Raw genomic sequence first — 19,380 nt, 5'->3', positions numbered from 1 at the left:
GGTATAAGAAACTATTTGTCTTTTTTGGGGGGGCGGTTGTGGGGAACATGGTTTCATACTGACTCTTAGTAACATCAATATACCAAAATGCTATTGCTCTTTCAATTTTAATTTTTCATTGCTACTTAAGTCTATCATCAACAAAGGGATTTTAGAAATCCTTGGTAAAAATATAGCTAAATAAGTTCTTATTTGAATGAATAAAAAATATATTTTGAAATAAGTTCAGCTCACTAGTGAAGTCAGAGATAGATAGGTAGGTTTATAGATAGAATGATTTTGGAATATTAAATAATCTCCATGTGGTATCTACATTTTCCTGGACAAGACCTGTAATTAGAAGGTTTAAAATTTTATGTTGAATGCAATAAAATGGAAGAGGAAAAAAAAAAAAAAAAAAGCAAGTAATGCCCAAAAGTGCAAGAGGTCTCTTAAAAAGTACAATGAAAACACGTGCTAAAGAAGGATGTTACTTAAAGTTTAACATATGAGTAGACTTTATCTCAAAGTTAGGGTAACCACTGGAATGTGCAGTCATAAATAGTTACAGCATGGTGGCTGACTTTGAAATGTCTAGCTAGATTCTAATCAAACAGGTGAAACGTACTGCAAGGATCATGGGGATAAAGACTCATATCTAAGAAGCTGTCCTGCATGTACGAAGATGAAGGTGCTAACTCAGGGGTAAGATATCATATGTATTTTTTAAGTTTTTGGAGATAGAGCTAATCTATTATTTTCTATGAGCAAGTCAATATAGTTTGAAGATTTCAGAGTTCTGACTCCAAAGCCAAAATGTCTCCTGTCTCCATTCACAACAAGTTTCTACAATTTACAAACTGTTGTGTCCTTGGACAAGAGACTTAAACATACTGTAGCTCAGTTTACTCATCTGGAAAATGAAAATAGAAGTAAAATTTAGTGTGTATGGCTTTGTGTGTGTGTGTGTGTGTGTGTGTGTGTATGGCTTTTGATAAGACTAAGGAAGATAATATATGTGAAGCAGTTAGAAATGACCTGGCATACAGTTGGCTTTTAATTAATACTATTATTATCACCTTAAAAGTTTGAGTTAATTTTTTCAGCTTGCTTGGCTATGGCTACTACAGTAAGAGTCAAGAGCACATAACTGATCACGCAGGGATTGAACATATGAATTTGACCTTATTTGACCAATGCTTTCAGCAACTAAGCTAGGCATACAAACTAGGCCAGAGAAGCTTCACACTGCATCTGTCTAGAATAATGGTTTACGAACTTGTTTTTCAGTACTCTTAAATATTATCAAGGATCCCCAAAGAGCTTTTGAATAAGAGGGTTATAACAATTGCTATTTATCACATAGGAACATAAAACTGAGAATTAAATAATAAATTTATTTTAAAATAATAATACGTTATGTAACATAAAGCATATATCTTATGGGAAATAATGATATTTTCCAAACCAAACAAAAAACGTGAAACAATTAGTATTGTTTTAGAGTTTTACAGTAATGCCTGAAAATAGAAGATATTTAGATTCTCATATTTACTTCTGCATTCACTCTTTGGCCATATATTATTTTGGTTGAAACATGTGAAGGAAATCCAGTCTCAGAAAGATAACGTAGTTAGAAAAGGAAGGATCTCCTAGGTACTCTGAAAGAGTCTCAGGGATACCCAGGGGTTCTTAGACCACATTTTGAGAGTAGCTAGTCTCTAGTAAAAGACTGACTTCTTAGTCTATTGTCAAAGACTGACTTCATGGTACTAAAACCTATTACCTCCTAACAGAATTATCTAGGCAATAGGATTGGGCAAGAAGACAAGGTGTTAATAAATTCAGTGCTGCCATTTTTGCAAAGTACAGACCAGGATTACTCTAATTGCTACCTATTTACTGCTTTTACTGCCAATAAAATGATGGATTCTCCTAACAGTTAAATATATATTTATTGTCTATTCACTACCTTGCTTAAGCCCTCCTTCTAGATAGGCTCTTTCCAAGTGTCCATGTCCGCATACTCCAAATAATCTGACACTATTACACTTCTCCAGTGGATAATGCTGTCCTCAAAACATCAACTTAATGTTCTTGGAAATGACATGTGAGAAATAAACAACCCATCTCATTGGAAGTGGTGCCACCATATCAGAAAAGATAACATGAAAATTCTTTATAAATAATTTGTCATTATTTTGTAAACACAATTGTAGATATGAATCCTATATTCTGGGAAACTTCTAGCATGGAAATAATAGTCTAATTTTGGTTACTAAAATGAAAAGTTAGCTAGTACCTTTTCCTGTTTAAACTATTTAAATATTTGGAAATATTGTGCTTTATTATAAGACTAATCAGTGACCAGATGGCCAAACATTATTTTAAATCTAGTTTACTAAATATTTTTGACATCTTTTCAGCTATATAATAACATTTTACTTTCAATTTAATTCAAATAGTCTGAGGTTGAGATGCTGAAAATACTCTTTTGAGCAATTACTCTTGATGAGAGGCTACACTCTTCAGAGATAAGGATTTGTTTAAAAATTTTTAACAAATATTTATTGAATGCTCAATATGTGCCAGATTTCGAGGATCACAGATGAGTAAGACAGTTTGTGTTTAAAAAGCTATAGTATTCAAAGTATAATTTATCTTACTGACATAAGGGTTTTCAAAATACAACAGAATAACCACTGAATTATCAAAACATATAAATCAATCATATAGCAGAGTGATACTGAATTAGAACACAATATAATCAAGAATCTAGGACTAAAATCTGACACATATCCAGATTTTACAAAGCAATTTTTAACATTATCGACTTCTACAATTTTAATGTACTTTTACATTAGTTGCATCATTCACTTGTCACTTGACCAAAGAAAAATGCATTCAATTCCCAACCTTATTATCTGGATATGAGTATCTATCTTGAATGTCTACATAAATCTGTATTTCACATGAGAGCAAAAAAAAATCCTAAAATCAAATAACTTCTTTACAGTTTTTTATGCTTAATAAATTGTTAATTAGTAACTGTAGATATTTGCCTAATATGCTATGAAATTTGTGTTGGGTAGTCTAATATTTATCAGTAGTCTATGATTTAATTTTTTTCTATGATTTAATTTTTAATAGTAGCCTTTGCAATATATTTTGGGAACACAGTAAAAAATATAAGACATAGATATTTGCATTAGAATAGAGAATTGGCAAAAACACATTTTACTTTGTGACTAAAAATGCCTTAGTATTATAAAGAGAGTGACTGTTAGACAAGACACTTAGATTTTAAATTCTCTTTTGTCTTATAAATGTTGCTTAGGGTTGATTATCTCCCAAATTTATAACTGAGAGGAGGTAGTATCTTCACGCTGTAACAGAGAAGCACACTTACTTGGTAAGTAAATGCCATACTTACTACACAACTAAAAGTTTCCATTTTAAAACAAGAAACTACACAGATAGTCTCAGCAGCAAAAAGATAGGTTTTGCGACTCCTTTCTTCAGTCTGACTATATGAATTTTCCCACTTGCCCTAAGCTTCTTAAAGTGAAAATCATCAACAATAATATTGTAGATTCTCATAACAAATATGTACTTATTAATGAATTATTGAAAATCAGACATATAAAATAGAACCAATCTGAGTTGAAGATGGAGCAAGAAATGATACCAAGAACTTCTATTTGGTATGATAGAGTAACTTTAAAGGATTTAAAAAGAATTCATAGCTATAAAAGATCTTATTAACTGCTTATGAAATGCACACTAAAATTGTATTATATTTGTGCTTTGCTCAATATTGGAGTCTAGCTTTTTTTTTAAAAAAATCTTGATCATTGTTTAAAAGTTCAAGTTTAAGAGTTAATTTTTCATCCATCATTTATGGCAATACTAGTTCTTTCATAAAGACTTGATTAGCAACCCAGGAGAATTTCTAAAACTGGCAGAGGTATACACACACTCTACCTTTCTAGAAGGTCTGGGCTACAAATTTTCAAAATTACGAGTTTGTAAAATCACTGGAAGTTTCTCCCAAAACACAGACTAAACAATCTTATAGAAAATCTCTAAACAATACTACAGAAATTACAAGCCAAACAGAAGGAGCAGGAGGTATTAATAATCATTTGTGAAAATGTAATTATCTACTATACCCTCTTTGCAAGGATTTTATCCATAGTTCAGCTCATGCAGACAAACTGTTCAGTCTTCCATTCAAGTCAGAGATGAACCAGGAGATGAATAATTCTTATTCATTGTCCAACTAAACCCAGGACAGCAATAGTACATGCTACACTCTATTGTGATGGGACTTCTGTGTAATCTGTGTCGGGTCAGTACCCTTCCAGAGTCACTGCTTAGGGCAGGATAATTTCAAATTCAGTCTGTCATTTTATTACACATTTTTTAAACAGCATGCCCACCAAAACAGAAAATGCTGCACATATGGGCTGAGATCAAATGCTCTCACCATTTAGTTGATATATTCTGACACGAGGCAGAAACAAGATGGTCTGCTTTTATCTGAGCTTTCCTTTTGGATCTTGGATCTTTTTTTGTTGTCGTTTAAGTTAACTCATTAATTCATAAGAGGCCAAAGCTTTTCAAGTACATTCTTTAAGATTTGTTATATTTGCACTTAGTTTGAATTGTCTTAGCAATTAGTATTTTTCAAAGCCAAGTCTCCCTAAGTCATCAGCAAATGTCATTCTGATTATATGTAAAGTGCTCGGTTCCATAACTAATGGAACAGAATGGACATCTGAAATTCAACCTTCAATACATTTCATAATGTTTGATGGGTAAATTGATCATTTTTAGGGTGACATATACGATTTTTAAGACTCACCTGTTAGCATGCTTATATTACTCATAAATTATCCTTAATGTCTGGAATTCGAGAACAATATTTACATTTTTATGATGAATCTCAAGTTTAATTTGAAAAGGCCTTTCTCTGAAGCACACAGAATGTTTGCAAAGTCTCACTGAGATTAAAATTTCATAAATGTCTACTGTAGAATACAGCAATATTCAGTAAAGTTAATGAAAGAATATTCTTCGAGAGTTTTCTGAATTGCCTTCTGTAGCAGTATAAAATGACAGATCTTTTCTCAAAACCATTAGAATGTCTTCCTACCTGATATTAGAACTAGCACCAATATCCTCATCTTTATGATGTCTTCTTCTAGGCATTATGACTAACGTATACAAAATGTTCACCTGGTACTCAGGACTTAATCTACTGCATTAGTAGCAAAGTACATTTGTGAGTACATGTGTGTTCTCATTAGTAAATAAATTGGTGCTAACTGAAAAGACATAGGTAGAAAGAAGGGATCACATGAAATCTTAGCCTATGCCATAATCAAAATAGCATTTTATGATTCTCCTGGAATCAGATATTTAAAATTTTATACACATAAAGCAAGTATTTACCTCCTTTCTCCATATAGTATCCCTTAAAGGGACAGTGGCTTACTACGTTAAGTCTTTAACATTATTAAATGAGATGATATATTTATATCTATGTGCGATTCTGTTGAAACAAAAATAAAATTACATTCTCCAACTTCCAGATACATCCTATCCCCCATCTACCATTTATATGAGTTTTGAAAACAAACTTTAACTCCACACTGTCTTCTCCCCACAACTATAAAATTCCATACTCCCCTTGTAATCAAATCAGACAAAGCTGAGTTTTAAAGTTCTCACATTTCTCTTGCAAAAAGTGTGAACATTTAATTAAACCTCACATTCTTGGGTCTACTAGGCCCTTTCTAGAGCCCAAACTGCCCTAAGTCTTTTTGCATTTCACTAAGCATCTTCTTCAGACACGCCTGAGCCCAGCACACTCCAAATTACATCAAAGGCAAAACATACCTAGCTTCCAGATGCGAGCAAAACAGAAAGAAAGGACAGTCCATTGTCCTACACATACTGGACTCGGGCAAGCCGCGGTGCACATAGGCTAGCTTCCTTCCCATCTGGCACCACGCATTTTGTAAAAGACCCCACTATTCAGGCCCGAGCCGCAGTCCTATAAGGAAAATGCATTTCATTCGGAAACTGTAAATGCTTACTTGTTCTGGGAAGCTCTCTCCCTCTTCCACTGCCATTCTCTGTGGCCAAGTATGAAACCTGATAACTCAATTAGTTAACACTTTGGACTGAGCATCGAGTCTAAAAATATCTGCCTTGGGAAACGTCAAGGTTTCCCCTGCCTCCTGGTAAGAAGGTAGGAGCCGGTCAGAAATCTTCTTAACTACTGAACCAGGGAGTGGGGAGGGCCAGAGGAGAGCATCGAAGGTGCCGTGGTCCTTACAAATGCTAGAGTAGCTCCCACAATTCCCCACTGACTTACCATATTTGTGGCCTCCAGTCAAGCTCTGTGTATTTAGTCATGATATGTGGAATACCGAAAATAGCAGGGCAATCAGCTGGGAGTGTACCCTAGCTGCTGGGAATCACTCATGAAACCGGCTTTTGTCATTCTGCTTATCAGCACTTTCCTCTGTATGCGGACTACTCTCACATTCCTCCTAAAAACAATACCACCATTTTCTCCTCTGTCTCTGGAATCTAGTCTGGCCTGCCCTTTATGATTTTAATTTCTTTTGCTGCATTAGCTTTACTACTGAATATATGTATGCATGTACAAGCACGCGTGCGTGCACACACACACACACACCCCAAAGTAAAAGCATACTATACTGCCAACGAGAGTTATCTTACAAACTGAATTTCATTTCATCCAAGTGCAAATGCAATGCATCTTTTTAAAAAATATAACACCATATAAAGCCCATGTGTTTGACCAGAAAAACAAAGCAAAACAAAATGAAACAAAGCAAAACAAAATGAAACAAAGCAAAACAAAATGAAAAAAAAACTCATTGAATGCTTTTAATATATATTTTTTCAATCTAGGTATCTTCATTCCTACTAATTGAATTCAGATTTTCAGATTTGAGACAGGTAATATTCATGCAACTTTTCACTAGTCTTACATTACACTTGAGTTCAAGAATCAAAGCCCTAAAAACACCCATCATCATATGTTTTATTTGGAATAGTTCTAATTAATAGCTTCCTCAAACTTGTAAGGGCTGAAGAAGAGTGTCGGTGGGGAACAGAATTCAACTTTTAGAAGGCCAATGTGGAAGTCTATTCATTCATTCAAAATATATTTATAGAGAGCCTACTACATCATTCTAGGTGCTGGGTGAGGTGGGTAAAGAAAGACAATGAACAAAATACAGAAAATACCTGCCTTAGATGAAGCTTATATACCAGCAGAGCTGGATTAGACTATAAGCCATAAATATAATAAATTATTGAGTATGATCAACAGGAGAAGCACTGTGGGAAAAACAGAATAGGGGAGGGGGGATTGTAAGTATGTGTTTAATAAGTACAAAGGTCAACTTAATAATTATGGTAAAAGAATAATAATGTATACAGGGTAGGATTTTATATTAATATGTTGAATCACATGAAATTGTCATTCTTATTATTTTTTTAAAGATTTATTTAAGAGAGAGAGCAGGGGGAGGGGCAGAGGGAGAGGGAGAAAGAGAGAATCTCTAGCAGACTCCCCACTGAGTGCGGCTCCTGACATGAAGTTTGATCCCATGACCCTGAGATTATGACCTGAGCAGAAATCAAGAGTTGGATGCCCAACTGACTGAGCCACCCAGAAACCCTGAGACTGCTATTTTTATAGGTCAAAATCCATGTGTGTTTCAGGAATTTCATATGGTTCAATCTAATAGTAACATAATCATGGCCATCATTATTATTTAATAATTATTAAGTACTCCAAGTGCAAGGTACTACATTAATTTCTTACATATGTTCTTTTAGTCCTTATGCTATGAAGCAATTTTTCTTCATTTGTGAGGGAGAAACTAGAATTCAGAAAGGTCACCTTGCCAAGGCCACCAGTGACTAAATAGTTAACATTCAAACGTAATTCCATATTATTCTAAAGGAAAGGTCACACTGGCAGGAAGTAACAAATACATGTTATCTTGGCTCTCACTGTGTTTTAAACAATATTTTTAGATGCTAACATTTCAAAATTGATTAATTTCAACATCAAAATCTAGAGTTCTTGTTTTTTAAAAAAAAATAATGCAAGGATCTGGCAACTCTGGGCTCATGCTAGCACTGGGCCAAGTTTCAGGTGTTGAGAGATGGCTTTTCACCTCAGACCCCAGCGTTTCCTACTTTCTGACCTTGGTTTGCTTCCCTCTGTGGGTGCCAAGCTACCCAGAGATCTGAATTTGGATCTTTGCCCTAAAACCTGTGCTTCTGACCACAGCACTGGTGATTCCCAAGGGATTGTGACATCCTGGGGTCGGGGGGTGGAGGGCAACATGACACCCAAGGGAGGTTAATGGTCTGGGAAGGGATCATGGCTCTGAAATGCCTGGGGGAATTCATTCACTGCTCACTATACATCTCTTCCTCCCACCCATGATCATTCATGTATATAGTCAGCCACACACAGGGTGGGCACCTGACATGCTGGAAAATATGCACCTGTGAGAAAAACCAGGAAAACCATCACCTTCTCACTCTGTGCCTATTTCTGGATGGACACACAGTGATGTGGAGCAAAGGTCATCTCTGGAACGTAGCAAGGCTGATCTGCCTGTGACACACAAGATGGGTGCAGGACAGAGTTGGAAAAAGAAAGGTCTCATCTGCTGATGCTGATGGTGAGGTTGGCAAAAAGAAATCCTCACCATCCCCAAACCAAGCATTGTTCAGATGAGGGCAAACTCCATCAAATTCCAGGCCACATCCCCAAGCACAGCTCTTTCCTCTGGAGCTGCAGACATATTATGATAATACTTGTATTTCTTGTTCTCTTCCAGGCTGTCCTTTACATCTGCATTAACACATCTGATTCATCAGAATGCTGGGGGCCTACAGGTCCATGCTTGTGAGGCTGTCCCCTGGATGCTACAAGCAGCCCTAGTGTCTGCAATAGAAATCACAGAGCAAGGCATCTGGCTTCAGGCAAGGCATCCAAGGTCCCAGTCCCTCCAGACTTGTCCAGAAGGAACTCATGTTGGTGTTTAATCATGCCAACTGGCAAAGCACTATTCCTCACATGTAATTTAGACCTCTCCCACCAATTTCTTCATTTTCTATCTTCATTGAGAAGACAGCCTTCCAAAAATTCCAAACTGTTACTGAGGTATCCTCTCTCCTCTGATTTTGTCTTCCCTAGGATAAATAATCCCAACTGGTTGAACCTTTCTGTGGAGCTCTTCAGAGAAAAAGCACTCTATAATTATACTAAGTAAGAAAAGTAAAAATTCTCATAATCGTGTCTTTCAAGCTACCCCCTGGCCAAGACGTTTTGTTTCCCAAACTACTGCTGCTCATTTCACAGATACTGCAGCTGCAAAAAGAGAAGCGAGGATGGAGCTCACATCCCCAAATGGTGAGTGCAGGCTGATATGGGAAGCTGGTAGAGCCTGAATTGGGATCTGGTGGGTTTGCTGAAAATACTAAATGCTCCACAGGGGGTTATGAGCCATATCTTTGACCACATCTTATAAGAACAATTGTGCCCTACCTTAAGGAAACTCAATATTTAAAAATATATTTTGACACAAAAGATAAACAGTAAATTGCAAAATCTCTGAGATCATTTAATCAAACCTCATCATTTTACAGGTAGAGAAATGGAAGGCCAAGAGAAGTTCTGTGACGGCACGCTGTGAATCAAAGATGTTCTAGTGCCTAGAATTCACGATGGGATTCCTATAACAAGCATAAAGACTTAGGGTGTTTCCATGGGGATTTAATTCGCAAAATGAGATTTAACTTCTGATCTCCAGGTGCAGTTATACTGCTCTACAAAGGCAATGCATGGGAAGAATGATGATAGGAGCTTCACTTCTAGTATTTCTCATTTAGGGGCTCAGAGCAGAGCCTGGTAATACTTTTCTGGATGGATCTTTAAAGTACAGAACAGCTGAAAAGTTATGGTCTTTTCCACTAATCCAGGCTCCCGACTAGGAACGGAGGGGTGAACCCTCCATCAAGCCACCCTGAGTCATGAGTCACCCGGCTGGGACTGCCTCTCAAAGTTTTCTCTGTGAGCAGAGGATGAAGTCTGGGTGAGCAGCATGGAGGAGGCTGCTCACTCTGGGTGAGATCCTCCACGCAGCTCTCTGAGTACACTGGTCCATGAATGCTCATTTGCTGCTTGCATCTTTGTGTCCCCAACCTTTAACCAAGAGCTCCACTCAGAATGTACATGACAGATGTTTCAGGAAAGTGGGGGAGAGGCAGAGAGGAATGGAGGAGAGATTGGTGGCATCTGCATATCCTGTGGATTTCAGAGATCATCTCTAGTGTCAGAACCATTTCAAGCAAGGGGAAGAAGGTTTTTGTGGCTGTGCTGGAAGTTCCTGGGACTCTGCGGCTTCACAGATCCTTTCAAGATACAGCAAATGTCTGGAGAGTGGCCTTTTCCCACGTGTCCATCCTGAAAGTGGGCCTCCCACCTACCAGCTTCTTCATTGTGAAGCTGGGTTTGTCTTGGGGTAAGGGTTCCTCAAGCTGCAACCTGAAGACCCAGACTGGCCTGCTATTTGTTTTTGTATGACTTTTGAATTAAAACTGACTTTTACATTTTGGTTGAAGTAAATTAAAAGGATAATAGTATTCCATGACATGTGGAGATCATAGGCAATTCAAATGTTACTGTTCACAAATAAAGTTTTATTAGGATATGTGGGAGACTGTATGGCCATAAAGCCTAAAATACTCACTATCTGTCCATTTTCAGAAAAAAAAAAAACAACAACATTTTTTTGCTTACCCCTGAACTAGAGCCAGGGGTTTGGAAGTTATATCCTTATGACGCATTTTTCTTAAGTAGGCTCCATGCCCAATATGGGGCTTGAACTCACAACCTTGAGATCAAGAAAGAGTTGGATGTTCAACTGACTGAGCCACCAAGGTGCCCTCCTATGATGCAATTTTGAAAGTTAGGGGAGAATCCGAAGTACCAACCATGCTGTCTGATCTTGGAGACTGGAAAATAGCAGAAACTCCCTAAGACCCAGTAGGATGCATTCACCCATTAGCTTTATGTAACAAAAAAAAAGCAGTATCAAAAAAAAAAAAAAATAGCAATATCCTTTTGAGCAATAATTTAAAATATTAATATTATTCTCTATCCTCTATGTGTATCACAAAATATTAAGCACTGGAACCTAGGTCCTGTAATAATTTTCTCTGTTCAATATTGAACAAAAACATACAATGTTTTAGAAAAGAAAATAAACAGGATAACAGCATTTACATCATTGATATGACTCCTGCTAACTTGTAGTAACAAAGTACGCTCTCTCTTTTCCTTGTTTTCTCCTTCTTTCAAGCTGAGACCATGACATAGGCATTGTTCACAGGGAACACATGGAAAAAGTAACTCATTGAGCCTGTAAGAGGGCAAATGATCTAATCTACAAGGGAGCTTTTAAACAGCAAAGTAATCTGGATTGGCTGTATTCAACATTTTCCATATCTTCATCAGGGCACATTCTACCCTCCTTTATGGGCAGAGAAACAGACAAGATAAAGGACAAAAGAAAAGCTGAAAGTCCCAGATTAGACAGGAGACCCTTGACTTTGGAGGGAGCCTGGTCTTGGATGGCTCCTGTGGGGCCCTGGGGTCAGGAACGCAACATGGGTGGAGAGGCGGCAGAGCAGTCAAAGAAGTGGTTCCACCTCCCTTTCTCTCCATGGGTTCCCAGGGCCTCAAACCTCCACCATCCAAAATCCAGGGGTATGTGATTTGGCCAGAGCACACAACAGCCACCTCAGGGGTTACTTTTACTAAAACAAGGGATTCTGTGGTGGGGATGATCAATTCAGCAACCCTTCAGGAGACTTGCTTTATCCCTAATAAAAAGGATACAAATTCCTACAAATTCTTCTTGTACTTGATGTCTGGGGGAACCTCTACCTCCCACTCAACTCACAGCTTCCTACCCTTATCCACCCATCCCTCACTGCTCAACCCTGCTCCTGCCCTCCCTCAAAACCTCGGGTTCCAGGAGAAATGATATGGATGGACTCAACATACCTTCCCCTCCTTCCTTTGGCAAATGATTCTATATGCAAATGAAGCCAGTAGAATAAAAAAGGGGTCCCCCAAGCAAAGATACATGAGAACAAATAATGTATGGTAACACATTGCCACCAGTCCTTCACGTACATGCCTTCCCAATGCCTGCATACTTCACAGTGAACAGATTCTAAGAAGTGCTGTTCATTAACAAAGGCACCCTAGTTTTATGAGTCCAAGTTGCATTAGGAAAGCCAGGTTATTTCTGGACTTCCAAGGCTGTGTTCAGTGTAGTCTGAAGAAAGAGAACAGCAAGATATTTCTGCATTGTGTCATATGCTGTTTAATACATAAACATGAAGCTTGCAAAATTCAAAACTGATTATGAAATGATCACTTTTTTTCCTCCCTTTTTCTGAAAGGCTCCAGGGAGTGTAAATATCCTTAGTTAAATGAAATTGACTGTGTTTCTGCTGTCGTGCATAGTCAAGGCTTCAGATTTGGAAAACATAATGAACTCTGGGGGCTTTGACTAGCCTGAGAACAACACCTTTGAAGATGATGAACTTACAGCTGTGCATTCTCAATATTGACACACCACTCCAGTCGCACATCCATAAATTGTATCATCTATACACGTTTCCAAAAATGAGTTTGAAGGTTGGAATAACTTGCATAGGTAGTTTCCTTTGCCTTTTGAACACTAACACACTCTGATGCTTGAAAGGAAAGGGAAAACAGAAATAGACCAACTCTTTAAAATATTCTCTATTTGAACCATTAGCAAAGAAAGTAAGGAAGAGAGGAATTGGACTTAGGTCTGCAAAATCAATCACCTGACAGGCCAGCCCTTAGCTGTTGTTTAAATTGTGTTTTATCAGGCAGAAATCAGTGTGCCCAACTTCTTTAAAAATGTTTGAGTCTAGAGTCAAAATGCACGTGCGCACACATACAGATGCACACAATGATTTAAGTTTCTAGGAATCTTCCAGTGGTTATTCAACTCTAATTGCAATGCTCTCATTCTGGGTCTGATTTATGGGTGCCAGATTAATATTCACAAGTGAAAGGAAGGAGCTAAGATGCTTTTTCCAGGAACGGCTTTTGTAATAAACCAGCACACATGCGCATGAGTGCACACACACACATATATTATAGGAGACATGTTAAATGTGGATAATCCTTTAAAGAAAATTGGGAGAAACACTAACTGTATTCCAGAAAATTGTTCCTTGGAAGAAATTATGCATGATTTGGATATATTGGGGAGAAGAGTAAATAATAGTTTAATGCATTCATCAATGAAAGTGCAGTAGACAGAGCGCTATTTAATAAATCAATATGACAAGTTATTACGAAGAAATCGTGCAGAGGACCAGAAAAGAAAGAGGGGAAACTGGATAAAAAAAATCAGAGAGAGAGACAAACCATGTGAAAGTCTTAACTCTGGGAAACAAACTAAGGGTCTCTGAAGGTGAGGTGGGTGGACGGATGGGGTAACTGGATGATGGGCATTAAGGAGGCCACATGATGGGATAAGCACTGGGTATTACACAAAACTGACGAATTATTGAAAACTACATCTGAAACTAATGATGTACTATATGTTGGCTAATTTAATTTAAATTTTAAAACCCCCAAAACAAAAACAAACGAAAAGAAGCAACTCTAGACTCAGGCTCCCCAGTGCCTACCCCAGACAGACTTGGAGCCTCATTGCTTTCACGGAGTGGAGTCCCAGATCCCGACACAAGTAATACCCAATGTCTGAAATGTGTGTAAGTGATAGAATTATTGAAGCTAACTCCTTTCTGCTGAAAGTATTCTTCCCCTAGGAATCCAAAAAAGAGGTAGGACTACATATCTTCTCACATCATTCTCTTTGCAGTATCATTTTCTTCAACTCGGGACCTCAAAAGATCAAGTGGAGAGAGTTACATGATGGTCCACTGCTCTGTAGAGACGACTGGCATATGTCATGTGCTTTGTTCTGAGGGGTGAGAACACTTCATGACTCCAGCCCGCATTCCAACCACCTTTAATCTCTCAGGCAGCTGAGGTTGAAGGGGGCTGGGAAGCAACAGTTATCAGAGATGGGAATAAGCATGCCTCCTCTCATCAAAGTGCCAGACTTGGTGGAGAAAGGCCATCTTGTGGTGGTGGTGGTTTAATTACAAAGACTTGCGGAAACATCCCTGCTTCTTTATCTCCTAAGCCAGATGGAGGTCTGTTGGCTACTGGCTCAGAAGCAACATGCAGTCAAAACAGCACATGGGTGAACTGGGAAGAAAGGGAAGATCATTCGTCCTCACATGTGCACAGTTCAAGAAGCATCTGGACAAGAACACACCCCTTCAAACCTCCTAGGCTATGAGACATGCCTCTTCTGAATATTCCTAAATCAAATCACATTAATTGTAACTCTAATTTGCCACATCATTTAACTAAAATATCAACTAAGCAACTGGGTGATCCAGAAGACAAAAAGGAGACCAGTCCAATTCCCTTTAAGTAAATGATACTCTAGTTGGGGGAAAAGAAAACTTATGTGTATAAAATAATTTTTAAAAATCTATACCTAAACAAATTCTCTCATATCACCTATTACCTCTCTCTGCTCCTCCCAGTTTATGCTCCAGCCATACAGGTATCCTTTATACTCCTCCCAATGCTAATTTTATTCCTGCCCAAGGGCCTTTCCACTTTGTTTCCTCTGTCTGAATGCTCCTTTCTGCCAGGCTTTCCATGGCTAGTTCCTTCTTGTCAATGAGGCCAAAAAATAAATAGCATCTGCTCAGATGGGGCCTTTTCTGGGCACTCAATCTAACATAGGTCCCAAATAACCCCAAATGTCACCATTATTTTTGATGTCACACTATTTGACAAATTTCTGATTTGCTAGCTCCTGGTTTGTTTCTTCCTTCCCTCTCAACTCCCACATAATTTTACCTTGGTAAAAGCACCGCTGTGTCTTTCTTGTTTACTGATAGAATAAGACCAGGAATGCAGTAGATGCTCAATAAATATTTTCAAATGAACAAGAGTAAGCACAGTGCAGAGTCTGTAGGCAGAAATGAAAAAGGGCAGGCTTAAACTGGCTTTTGAGGGTATTTAAAATTGCTAAAGGAAGATGAGCATATCCTGGGCTGAGGGAAATAGTCAAGTAAATAAAATTCTGGAAGCATCCTCCATGGGGACAGCCTCAGGGAAGCTGGAGAGGAAAGCTAACAATTACAGAGCTGTTATTCTAAGCCCAGTATTGGGTTAAGTGCCCTGCATTTCAGAGTTGGAAAGAATAAATCTCTTTAGCCATATAAAGAACCTTAAATGATGGTGCCTGGCACAGGGCTTGGCACAGAGAAAGCCCTCAAGAAAGGTTGTTGAATGTTGAGAGTGTCTACTCTCTATTAGTATATTCACTAATAGTCCAGAAAGGCAGGAGTGTTGGGTGCTCTGCTTCGGCACCGAATGGACCAACGTGGGAAAAGTGGGCAGGCACCATACCCTCCTGACCTTGTCAAATCTCAGCAATGCAGCTGTGGTCTCCATGTGGCAAACAAGGACTCTAAGGGCTGGAAGGGGTCTCAGACAAGGGGATCCAATTTTCTTGAGGAAACAAACTCCTACCAGAAAAATGACTTGTCCAAAGTCACAAAGCTTATTAGCGATTTCTACATCTTCCTTCATTAAAGCCCTCACGCGGGCTTAAAAACAATTTTTAAATATTCTGATTGCCAACATTCCTAAATAAAGAGATTTCACACAGAAAGCCATATTTCTGCCTCTTCTTAAAAAAAAAATCAGATGCTTTGGCAAAACTAGCCCCTCATTTCCATGTGGCAACAACTGGTTGCCACTGAGCCAAAGCTGTGACCTTTCACTGGATCCCTCCCTTGCAGTTTGCTCCAGTTCCTAAGCTTGGCCACATGAGACAGTCAACTTTGCAGCTTCACAATGGAGTGCCATCGACAAGGCCCCACTAAAAACATCTGGGTCCTTTCCACAACAGACATGGTGGGGCTTTTGCAGGGAAGACCAGTCTTGTAGTGGTTAATCTCCAAAGACAGGTGGCCTATTCCCCAGTGCCCCTTTTGCTTAGCACAACATCTGAGACCTCTTGGGTTGAACTGACCAGAAGAGAAGGGAGTCTATCCACTGTGAACATAGCACTCACTCCCAAGGGCCGCAGGGACGACATGGGCTGTGGCTTTGTTGGGGTTAGCATTACTGTGAGAGAAATATTCTCAAGAGATTTTGCAGTCTCGAGGTTACAGGAAACGAGTGACTTTTAAGTAATATGTGAGTCATAGGAAAAGAAATAAGTATATTTTGCTATAACAACCATATGAATATAGTAATACTCTAAAAGGGAGTCAGAATTGAAAAAAATTGAGCCTCTCTTGACTCATGGGGTTCACATTTTATGCGCAGTTGGAAAAAGTGCTGACTTTCGTTTATCATTAGTTTCTTTACCACAGGAAAGGGTAAGCTGGGATATTTTGGTTCTCTCAGTCCATCCAATGCTTATCTCTTCGCCTGCCCTCTGGGGGCCATTCATTTCCTCTTAAACTTCTTTCACCATCAATCACTTCTTTTTCTTGAATCTCGGGCTGGTCTTTCTTTGACCTTGGCTCTTCCTCTGCAACTCAGCACCTCCATAAAATATCTCTTCCTCTACTTTCAAACCATGTTCATTAAACTCAGCTATCATAACATGTTCCATGTTTACAGAAATGTTTCTGCAAAAAGGAAGTCTCAAATAAACACAAGAATAAATAATTCAACAGATGACATTGAATAAAGTTTATAAATCACCTCTAATTGATCAGAGCATGCCAGATTCACAGTTTCTTGGAAATGTCTATCTTAAACATTTTGGCTAAAATAGCACTTCTAGCCCACCTCACCCATTACTCTAGTCTGTGATTTTTTTTTCTTTTTTAATAAGTGATCTTTACACCCAAAGTAGGGCTCAAGAGTAGCATTCGCTACTGATTGAGCCAGCCAGGCACTCTCAGTTTCCTTTCCTTACTGGCTCTTATTTCTAAGTGAATTAATATGTATCTCAATCCATTTATCATTTATCTTCCTGCTAAAGTGCAAAATCCTCCAGGAGAAGAATCTGCCTGTTGGTTAATATAGCTCCCCTCATATTTAGAACAGTGCCTAATAGTCAGTAAATAATTTTTGAACTATTGGATAAATAATAATTACTTTTGTGGAGATTCTGGTAGGGGAATACTTTGAGAAAACCAAGTTAAAGAGTTAAAATTATCAAAATTTCCAGATTAGATAATTTTCCTCAGATTTTATCCAGCTAATGTGTTCAATATAGGCAGACATATTTAATGCTAGTGATTTAATTAAACACTTATGATATCCTCCAGGCAATGCACGAAGCATTGTGCATTCATTTTCCCAATTATTTTTCACAACATCATTGGAAGTCACTGTTGTTCTGTAAGTGAATGGTGCAAGGTGTCTTTATTACTGGGTTATTTTGGAGAGAGACAATCTGCAAAGCACAGCATCCAATAGGAGTTAACCAAATTAACCCTTAAAATAGCAATTTTTCAATTGTGTTATGTAAATAGAGCCAGGTCTGAACCAGACAATTCTTGGAAATATGTGTCATATGAGTAATATGTGACTCACCCAAAAAGGAATAAGCATATTCCTGTGAAACAGTCACATGAATATAAAACTGTAAAAGCATAATCAGGACTGAAATGTTACTGGGTGAGTAACATTCTATGCAGGAAGTGTAGGCCTCCTTGACTGAAGGTACAGGCTGCATATGGATGGGGCAGGCCCACCCTGCTCAAACTGATAGGTGGCTCTTCTAGACCATCAGGGAGCCACAATATAGGTGTGTCTTCTAATATTTCAAGAAAGGATGTGAACCTGGATGTTTCTGAGTGTGATTCACTTTTTTTTTTTTACATTGGTGGCTAATTTAAAAGTTGGAAATACACGATGAAGGACTGATCTGAAAAGAAAGCACTTGCGTTCCAGATGAAGGCCATGTAAAAAAAGCTACATGATTTTACTGTAAAGGTAAAGCTCTTCTTCTAGCTTTGACTTCTGATACCACACAATTACAGAAATGTAGAGGAAATGATGATATGACTAACTTATTAAGGGTAACAAATTAGTGCAGAATTTTCTAGTTTATAAAGCCCATTATCCATCCTATTCTTGCACGCTTGCATGGCCTAACACTGTATAAGCTGCTGGAGGTTGGGGGTGGGTGCAGAAGAATTTCAAACAGTCACAACCACTGAAGCCAGAGGAAAAGGGGAGAGAAGATATTGGTGCAAGAAAAAGTTAAGTAATTACTATGAGTTCTTTGTCTGAAAAACAGACAAAGAAAACAAATGAACTCCTACTATGTGACATTGGCTTTTTATATGCTTTTTATTTATTTTTTTAAAGATTTTATTTATTAATTCATGAGAAACACAGAGAGGAGAGAGAAAGAGGCAGAGACACAGGCAGAGGGAGAAGCAGGCTCCATGCAGGGAGCCTGACATGGGACTCAGTTCGGGGTCTCCAGGATCACACCCTGGGCTGAAGGCGGCGCTAAACCGCTGAGCCACCTGGGCTGCCCTGAGCCACCCGGGCTGCCCGACATTGGCTTTTTAAATATTTCCCAGGATATTAGCTTTTTATTTAAATCTGTCATGAAAGTGTTTGTATATCATGGTATTTTAAAATTTATTGTTTCACTAGGGTATGCAAATAAAATACACAAGATGATTGCTTGTTTGACCCAATAAATCTGAGGACCTTCCAAGAACCCAAAAATTCTGGCCCTGAACCCCAGCTGGAGTCCACTTAAGGTTGCAATAATTCTAATACATATCGATGAAAATGTAAAAACAGGTTCCAGAATCGCTGTGATTTTTGCCAACATCACTGTTAGAAATGAGTCATTTGTGAAAACACTAGTAATGAAAATGGACACAAAGGAAGTTGTCTAATCTCTCCACCTGTCACTGTGGAAAGAATGTTTGGTACAATTTAATTTGGAGATTTCGTTTCACTGGTTTAAATTTGTTCCATGGAATTTGGGAAAGTTCTAAAATAAAAATAATAGTGTTACCTCCCCCTAGCTTCCCTTCTAAGCTGAGCAATCCATAGCAGTTTTACTGAGTTAGGCGTGAGCTGGCTCCATTTACCAACCATTCTCTCCCTAACTAGCACATTAAGGATTATTTTAGGTGTTTCAGCAAGGTTTTACCAATGGATAATATGAGCAAGAAGGTGATAAATCAGAA

The 19,380-nt window shown here is 38.3% G+C and overlaps 1 protein-coding gene across 36 annotated transcripts in view; it reads right to left on the bottom strand.

Annotated features, from left to right (window-relative positions):
* Positions 1-19,380, bottom strand: part of ANK3 (ankyrin 3) — a 657,384-nt gene that overhangs the window by 235,380 nt on the left and 402,624 nt on the right. The window contains exon 1 of one of the 36 annotated variants that reach the window (XM_041749129.1): positions 6,084-6,302. The exons of 34 other annotated variants lie outside the window; for them this stretch is intronic. In XM_041749129.1, the coding sequence (XP_041605063.1) occupies positions 6,084-6,119 (36 nt within the window). In that variant the 5' untranslated portion in view covers positions 6,120-6,302. Of the gene's footprint in view, positions 1-4,151; positions 4,288-6,083; positions 6,303-19,380 lie in introns of those variants that run through there. One more of the 36 variants, XM_041749130.1, reaches the window with a different exon arrangement.

Source organism: Vulpes lagopus, chromosome 3 (genome assembly GCF_018345385.1).
Source record: "Vulpes lagopus strain Blue_001 chromosome 3, ASM1834538v1, whole genome shotgun sequence".
Taxonomy (NCBI): domain Eukaryota; kingdom Metazoa; phylum Chordata; class Mammalia; order Carnivora; family Canidae; genus Vulpes; species Vulpes lagopus.
This window is presented reverse-complemented; position numbering and strand designations above follow the sequence as displayed.